At 42.2% G+C, this 8,708-nt stretch overlaps 1 protein-coding gene across 3 annotated transcripts in view; it reads left to right on the top strand.

Moving 5' to 3' along the window:
• Window positions 1-1,701: 1,701 nt before the first annotated feature.
• Window positions 1,702-8,708, top strand: part of lacc1 (laccase (multicopper oxidoreductase) domain containing 1) — a 62,661-nt gene continuing 55,654 nt past the window's right edge. The window contains exons 1-2 of one of the 3 annotated variants that reach the window (XM_078231950.1): window positions 1,702-1,942; window positions 3,331-3,957. In XM_078231950.1, coding sequence (XP_078088076.1) covers window positions 3,390-3,957 — 568 coding nt within the window. In that variant the 5' untranslated portion in view covers window positions 1,702-1,942; window positions 3,331-3,389. Of the gene's footprint in view, window positions 2,035-3,330; window positions 3,958-8,708 lie in introns of all 3 variants that reach the window. The other 2 variants (XM_078231953.1, XM_078231952.1) reach the window with 2 other exon arrangements.

The following is an 8,708-nucleotide window of genomic DNA, read 5'->3' as shown; positions in this document are numbered from 1 at the left end:
CAGAAGGTTGGGGGTCAGGAGGAATAGGAAACTCAGGGGAGTCAGAGGGTGGGGGTAGGGTTCTATTGTATAGTTACCCAGGAATTAGGCAACTCTTTCTAACATTTCCTGAGTAACTGTCCAGTTAAGTACATCACATCTGTCCAAAGTCTCCAACTTCTTAATGCAGCGGAGTTGCCCATCGAAAGTTGAAACTTCCCAGACAATTCCCGCCAAGTCCTTCCAGATTTTGTGGGGATGGATCTGCAAAGTTTCAGGTCTGTGTGGCCAAACGGGCCATCTAAAATGGCGATTTGTAAAGCACTCTGGGACAATTGGGCAAGAACTAAAATGACAGGCTGCAGTTTAAAAGACAGAGACAAACAGGCTGCAACCCAGATGAGTGAATACACAGGATATGTTTCATCTCCAGGATGAAAGAGACTTTCTGGTCACCCTGGGTTGTGTACCAGACATGAGGGAGCCATGGCCCCTTGTTTGGGGGGAAGGTGTGAACTCTGTGCCTCCAGCACCTATAGGCATGGCCGTTGGGTACACACAGTAAGAGGTTTAACAACACCAGGTTAAAGTCCAACAGGTTTATTTGGTAGCAAAAGCCACACAAGCTTTCAGAGCTCCAAGCCCCTTCTTCAGGTGACTTTAACCTAGTGTTGTTAAACTTCTTACTGTGTTTACCCAGTCCAACACCACCATCTCCACATCATTGGGTACACACCCAGAGATCGGTGTGGCAGCACCTGATTGGACTCTTATCGATCAGGGTGATCAAGCCCTGACCGATTGATTGGCAGGTATCAGGAGACCGCCCAAAAAGGACTCGAAACCAAGGAGGGATAAAAGCTGCTGCACAACAGAAGAAGCTCTCTTTCTTTCGCTCTCTCTCTCGTTCTCTCTCTCTGACCCCATGAACTAGCTACAACAACGGTGACCATAGTCAGTGACGACCAGCACGAGGAGAGCCACCACACCCGAGAAGAAGACCAGAGCCAGAGTACCAGACCAAAGGATACGACTACCGAGACCAGCGCACAGATAAAGGCCAATATCTGCTTGGGTACTTGCCAGTCACGTTAAGGTCTTGTATTGGACTTGAATTCTAGTATTTTCTGTTAGATAACTTATTGTTGGTTGTGTGGGTTTAAATAAATATTGGTTGTACTAATAAGACGTTTACTCGTGGTTATTTGTCCACCGTAAAAGGGTTAAAACAGACTGTGCGGCAGATAAGAGTCAACATCTGTGACCTATTTACATTGTAACTGGTGAAGCAAAAAGTGTTTGGTGCTGACTCTTTAAATGCATCCACAAATTGGCCAAACCGGCATAATGGAGCTAAGTGGAGAGTTTCGTGTGAGCGATTGGGGTTCCAGCAGTAAATCATATCCTAAAGACAAAAGAAAATTATTTTTCAGACTTGCATAAACAAAAACACTAGCGTGTTTCCAGCATTTTATTTTTTTACATCCACTGCATCTGCTTTTGCCGTACTTGTGGGAAAAGCTTTACATTTCCACATTCTCCACAAGCAGCCCTAGCCCGGAACTCTGTCCAGTAACCACACTGCAGTTACTCATTGCAGCAATGCGGATGTGGACGCTTGTCACACGCACAAGCAGATTGAGTCATTGGAGAACTTTGCTGCCAATCATTTTTTTCTCTCTGGCTTCTTTCCACCTCAGCTACTTAATATTGATTGATTGGAAACGGGGTTTCCGCTGATCCTGGTAGCACAGAACGAAAGTTGAAATATGTCCGTCACACTCAGCTAGAGAGTGCCAGACAACAGTTCCAGAATTATAGGCTGGAGTTGTCGGAAACCTAACAAAGACAAAACCACATTTCCCTGCAAGGGAAGTTTGAAACGTGAACTGTATCGATGTGGTAAACGCAGGAGGAAAACGTTAGCATTAGATAAACCTACCCGGAACAAACTGTAGCCTTAGTAAGTGAAAACAGAGCTCAGTACCTTTTGTCATTAATTTTTTCTTACATTCTTCGCTCGGACTGTTCAAACGTAACTGGCGATTGCTCCTCGTAAGTATGAGGCGTTGGAATGAGGCCTGTATCTGATCACTTTAAATTATTAACATATCAGATATTTTAAATATATATTAGATTTTGGTCGCTTAGTAGTACAGAATTTGAGTAACGTTGAAAAAAGAGACATGCTGTCGAAGTTTCTCAACTTACACACACCGGGACAATTCACAAGAATATTAAATCTTATTGTGACTGCAAGGTTTTGACAGCATGTTAGATTTTGTTTTAAAAGGAACAAACATTCTGTTCCCTTAGGTGATTAATTAGAATTATAGAGACATGAAAGTTTAATTTGGTTAAGGAGTGCAGAGACAGATCATACATTAGTATATTTATAAATCGTCCTTCAACGCTGGAGACATTGGATGGCCAGCACATTGAAGGCAGCTTCATTCAGCATGTTGTCCCAGCTCTGCTGTTCAATCAAGCAACTCTCAGCACTGCCACAAACATTGTCAAGAGGAGGAATGAGTCTTGTTGACACAGGACATAGCCTATTTCATCAGACTGCCTGAGGAAACTTCTACACCTTGGATCTTATTAATGTTAGCTGGCACAGGGTCATGAATTGTTGAAATTCAATTCTGAAACATGCATTAACTTGCATGATTCAGAGTGTGGCTTATTTACATAGCATTGCTGGACAGTACATGAGTTACAAATTGAATAAAGCCAATTAATCAAGTACATCAAACATACAGATTAAGAGGAGTGGGCCATTCGGCCCCTCGAGACTGCCCTGTCATTTGATAAAATGATGATTGATCTCATTGTGGCCTCAACTCTACCTTTCTGCCCACCCCCTATAACTTTTCACTCCTTTGTTAGTCAATAATCTATCCAAATCAGCCTTTAAAAATATACAATCACCCAGCCCCCACTTTTCTCTGGGGAAAATAATTCCACAGACTAATGACCCTTAGAGAAAAAAAAATTCTCCATCTCCATTTTAAATGGGAAACCCCTTAATTTTAAATTGTGTCCTGTGAAGGAATTCTAAGAAAAACCATCCTCTCGTCATCCACCCTATCAAGTCCCCTCAGGATCTGTGTCTGTGGAAGTCTCAATGTCATTGAAATTGCAAAATGGCATTTAAATTTTAGTGTGTTAAAATTAATTATTCAGATTAAAGAGAATTTAACACCATTTTTTAGATGTAAAAAGACTTGTAAATTGAATTTTTGTACGTTTCTGAAAATGGCATTGCTGCATTTAATATTTAATTATGTTGTAAAGTAGCACTTGGTAAGTGATGTAAGTTAAAATTCTTTACCCTTCCCTCTAATCCAGGCTTATTTCTCGGCTGTTTAAGACAAAGTGAATCAAAAGAAACCGAGTGTTTAGCTAGGATGGTGGTTGAAGTCATCCTGGTAGACTTTTCAGATGTTCGTCATGATTCCATGCAGAATTGGCTTTGCAGCACTCTGGACGTAATAAGTACTTGCGATCTAGTCGAGTGTCCATATGTCTTCATTATGTACAGCCAGAAAAATACAGACAATGCAAATAATGACACCCAGAGTTATTTGTATCAATTATCAGAGCACACTGAAATGCCAAAAGTAAACCTTGAGGTTTTGGTACAACCCAGTTTTGCTGGTATTTTGTACACTGTCAAGCGGAAGATTGACGAACAGAGCCTCAGCATCATTAAGGCGATTGTATCCACAGAGAGGAAAGCCACGCTGGAACTCTATGTCGAGCAGCTTTTTACTGCAATTTATAAATTCACATTTGAGACCCTTGTGATAGGGAGTGAAGGAAAAGTTAAGCTACAGTTGCCGGTACCTGCCAGGAAAGAACATGCTCTCTTGAGCCAACAAACAAATGATATCTGGAAGGACATCTGGACATTCTTGGCCAAACTCAAAGGAGATGTGGGAGAGATTGTAGTTCTCAAGTCTCTGCTGATCCCAGGTAAACTTTCATAAACGTCAAAATTCTGAATATGAAAAGTCAGCCAGGCTATCTACCATTTTTATGTATGGCAAACACTATGGGTGGAATTTTACAATCCTGTTAACAGTGCGGGGGGGGGGCGGTGGGGTGCGGCAGAGCGGAGCTGTAAAATACAACTAGCCTTTCAAAAGTCCATTGACTTCAATGTGAGCGGATAATCCTGCTGACTGGAGGAGCGATTAAATTCAAGCCTATACTGTAGTATTTTGGGTTATCCCTTTATTAAAGGGTGAAATGAGGGAATGTCTCAGGAATTTACTGTACATAGTGAATTTGCAACAGACTGGAAAGCAGGTCACCATCCTTTCCTCTAGGTCATGGAAGTGGCTTCTAGGGGGCAGATTCCAATGGAGGAATTGTGTTTTATATATGAAGAGATGTGTGGTAATTAATTCAAATATCTTCTTCAAATTAATAATTCACCACCTTTTAGGTGGAGTACTGAAGATTTAACTGATAAAGTGAATGGATGTAAAAGATAGCGGGGGTTAGATATAAACCCCAAAGGGCTTTGTAGAGGTGGAGGGGTGAATGAGTAACATTTAAAGGCCTAAATTTGAAGCCTGGGATATTTTAATTCATTGGGTGCTCCGATTCCTGGACCATCCAAGGAAAGTTTTTAAATTAATGTTGGAGGTGCTCTTAAAATGTAACCAGGTTCGCTTTGACATCATGGAACCCTAGTTTTATTTTATTTATTCATGAAGCTTGGATCCAGCTGGTGCCTCACCCACTACCAAACCAGGAAAATCCAAAACCTGCAGAAATGGAGCATCATTTACTTCATTCTCACCAATTGGCAAGAATTAATGTTCCTCCCTAAACCACACCCCTTCACCCACCTGGTGTTTCACATTCAAATGTAGTGTTCAGATGAAGTGAAAGGTAAGTCGTGCTTGACAAACTTGCTTGAATTCTTTGAGGACAGAACCAGCAAGGTGAATAGTGGGAACCTGTGGATGTGGTATAGCTGGACTTCCAGAAGGCGTTTCCGGAAGGTGCCACATAAAAAACTGATCCAGAAGGTGAGATCGCAGGGGATTGGGGATAGAGTACTAGATTGGTTTGAGGATTGGCTGACTGACAAAAAGCAGAGGGTTGGGATAAATGGGTCCTTCACTGGCTGACAATGTAATTAGTATGGTGCCGCAGGGGTCAGTCCTTGGACTTCAACTGTTTCCAATCTATATAAATGATTTGCAAGCAGTGAGAGTGTAACATAGCAAAATTTGATACTAAAATAGGTGGGAAAGCAGGCAGTGAAGAGGATATAAAGATTTTACAGGCAGATATAGATAGGCTTGGAGAATGGGCCAAAATTTCTCAGATGGAGTTTAATGTGGATAAGTTTAATGTGGATAAGTGTGAGGTTATCTATTTTGGCAGAAAAATAGAAAGGCAAATTATTACCTAAATAGAAAGCAGATTCAAAATGCATCTGGGCAGAGGGATCTGGGTGTCTCTGTTCATGAACTCCAGAAAGTCGGTATGCAGTGCAGCATGTAATAAAAAAGGCAAATGAGATGTTGGCATTTATTGCAAAGGAACTGGAGTGTAAAATTAGAGAAGTGTTGTTGCAATTGTATAAGGTGTTGGTGAGAACACATCTGGAGTATTGTTTCCAGTGTTGGTCTCCTTATTTGATGAAGGATATGGTGGCATTGGAGGCAGTTCAGAGGAGGTTCACCAGATTGATTCCGGGGATGAAAGGGTTGGAGAGATTAAACAGTTTGGGCTTATACTCACTGGAGTTTAGAAGGATGAGGGCATCTGATCGAGGTATATAAAATTTTTAAAGGGATTGATAAAGTAAATGTAGACCAAATATTGCCTCTTATGGGGCAATCTAGATATCAGGATGGAGGAGGTTCAAAGGAGGATACACACCTGCAAGGTGAAGAATGCTCTTCACACCCATGGTCAGAAGGAAATAGGACAAGTTAGCAATGGAGCTCAATGCCAGTGGTCTAACCCAGAGAACCTGAACAGTTTAATGATCTTGCACAGGTTGTCAAGATCAGTAAATGGATCTTCAAATGTCATGTCCTACCAACTGCACCACTTCAAACACTGCTCAGACCCCATCACTTGCCCATCAACAATCTTTATTAATCCAGGACTCAGGGATACCTAACATTCATATACTTCACCTCACACACTTAACACTGTTGCAAGCCTTACATCCATATCTCATAAGTTGCACATATTGCCAGCTATTTTACCATGACAGCCACATCAACCAAACAGAGTCTACAACACTCACTCACAGTTCCCTCTCTCTTGCAGGGCACATCCCTGTTTCTCAGTGGAAGCTAACCAGATGGGTACAAGCACTGCTGCATGTCCTTACTCCAAAGGAGAAAATGGCACAGGCTGTTCTTGGGATGCCCATAGCTGAGGCTTTGGCCAACAGCAGGGCTGAAACCCTGAAATCCAATATGACCGTACCCTCAAGCCTAATTCTCTTCTCTCATCCCTTCATCCCACACACTCTTCTGATTTACAAGATGCAGATAGTGTCCAGCACGTGCCTGTTCCATTTTCCCTTCCAACACCACAACCTGTGCCTTTCTCCTTTTAGATGCAATCTGACCGAGCAGTGGACGAACATAAAGAAGACAAAGAACAGTACAGCACAGGAATAGGCCCTCCAGCCCACCAAGTCTGTACCAAAACAGATGCCTCACTAATCTAATATTTTCTTGCCTCTACGTGGTCCATATCCCTGCCTATTCATGTATCTATCCAGATGCCTCTTGAACATTGTTATAGAATCTGCTTCCACTTCCCTCCGGCAGTGCATTCCAAGCATTCACCACCCTCTGTGTGAAAAGCCTGCCTCTTACATTTTTTAAAAACTTTCCCTCTCTCACTTTCAACCTTTGCTCCCGAATAATTGACCCTGCAACCCTGGGAAAAAGACTCTGATTATCCACTTTATCCAAGCCTGTCATCATCTTGTAAACCTCTATCAGGTTCCCCCCCCCCCCATCCTCCGATGCTCCAGTGAAAACAATCCAAGTTTTGTTCAACCTTTCTTCATAGTCCATATCCTCCAAACCAGGTAACATCCTGGTAAATCTCTTCTGCACTCTTTCCAATGCATCAACATCCTTCCAGTAATGTAGCGACCAGAATTGTACACAATACTCCAAATATGGCCTAACCAAAGTCTTATACAGCTGCAACATGATTTTCCATTTCCTATACTCAACATCCCGACCGATGCATGCCATATGCCTTTCTTGACCACCTTGTCCACCTGAGTTGCCACCTTTGGGGAACTGTGGATCTGCATATCTAGATCCCTCTGTATGCTAATATTTCTAAGGGCTCGACCATTTACTGTATACTTTTGCAGTAGATCTTCCAAATCGCATCACCTCACGTTTGTCCAGGTTAAATTCCATCGGCCCAGGTCTCCAGCCAATTTATATCCTGCTGGATCCTCTAACAATCCTCCTCACTATGTGCTACTCCCCCAATTTTTGTATCATCTGCAAATTTATTAATCAGACCACATACATTTTCCTCCAAATCATTTATATATATTATAAACAACAGAGGCCCCAGCACTGATTCTTGTGAAACACCGCTTATTCCAGACCTCCAGTTATGCCCAAGCCAGTTTTATATCCATCTTAACAGCTCACCTCGGATCCCATATGATTTCACCTTCTGTATCAGCTTGCCATGAGGAACCTTAAAGTCCATGTATACAACATCCACTGCCCTGCCCTGGTCAATTGTTCTTGTCACTCCCTCAAATAGTTCAATCAAGTTTGTGAGACACGACCCCCCCTTCACAAAACAATGCTGCCTATTGCTAATAAGCCTATTCTCTTCCAGATGTGAGTACATCCTGTCCCTGAGAATCTTTTCCAATGATTTCCCCACCACTGATATAAGGCTCACAGGCCTGTAATTTCCTGGATTGTCTCTTCTTAAACAGAGGAACAATGTTAGCTACTTTCCAATGCTCTGGTACCTTGCCCATGGCTAAAGAGGATACAAAGATCTTGGCCAAGGCCTCAGCAATTTCTTCCCTCGCCTCTCTCAATATTCTGCGATAGACCCTATCTGGCCCTGGGGACTTGTCCACCTTAGTGTTTTTCAAAACCTCCAATACCACCTCCCTTTTTATCTCAACATGTCCTGGAATATCAACATCCTCCTTTCTACATTCACCACATCCTTCTCCTTTTGTGAATACTGCAGACCTCGCCCACCTCATCTAGTTCCACACACAAATTCCCTCCACTATCCTTAAGTGGACCTACCCTTTCCTTAGCTACCCTCTTCTTCCTTAAAGTCTTGGGATTCTCCTTAATTCTGCCTGCCAAGAATATTTCATGGCCCTTTTTTGACCTTGTAAGTCCCTGTTTAAGCTCTTTCCTGCTATCTTTGTATTCCTCGAGCCATTTTCAATTTCCTGAAATTTTATGTATGCCTCCTTTTTCTTTTTCACTAAGCTTACAATCTCTCTTGTTACCCAGGGTTCCTGAATCTTGCCATCTTTGTCCTTAATTTTTACAGGGACATCCTCATCCTGAATTGTTAACAACTGACTTTTAAAAGACTCCCACGTATTGGATGTGGATTCACCCTCAAACTGCTGCCACAATCTACATTCCCTAGCTCCTGCCTGATACTGTCGTAGTTAACTTTCCCCTAGTTTAGTACTTTCACTCTGGGACTACTTCTATCTT

Source organism: Mustelus asterias, chromosome 17 (genome assembly GCF_964213995.1).
Source record: "Mustelus asterias chromosome 17, sMusAst1.hap1.1, whole genome shotgun sequence".
NCBI classification, from domain to species: domain Eukaryota; kingdom Metazoa; phylum Chordata; class Chondrichthyes; order Carcharhiniformes; family Triakidae; genus Mustelus; species Mustelus asterias.
This window is presented reverse-complemented; position numbering and strand designations above follow the sequence as displayed.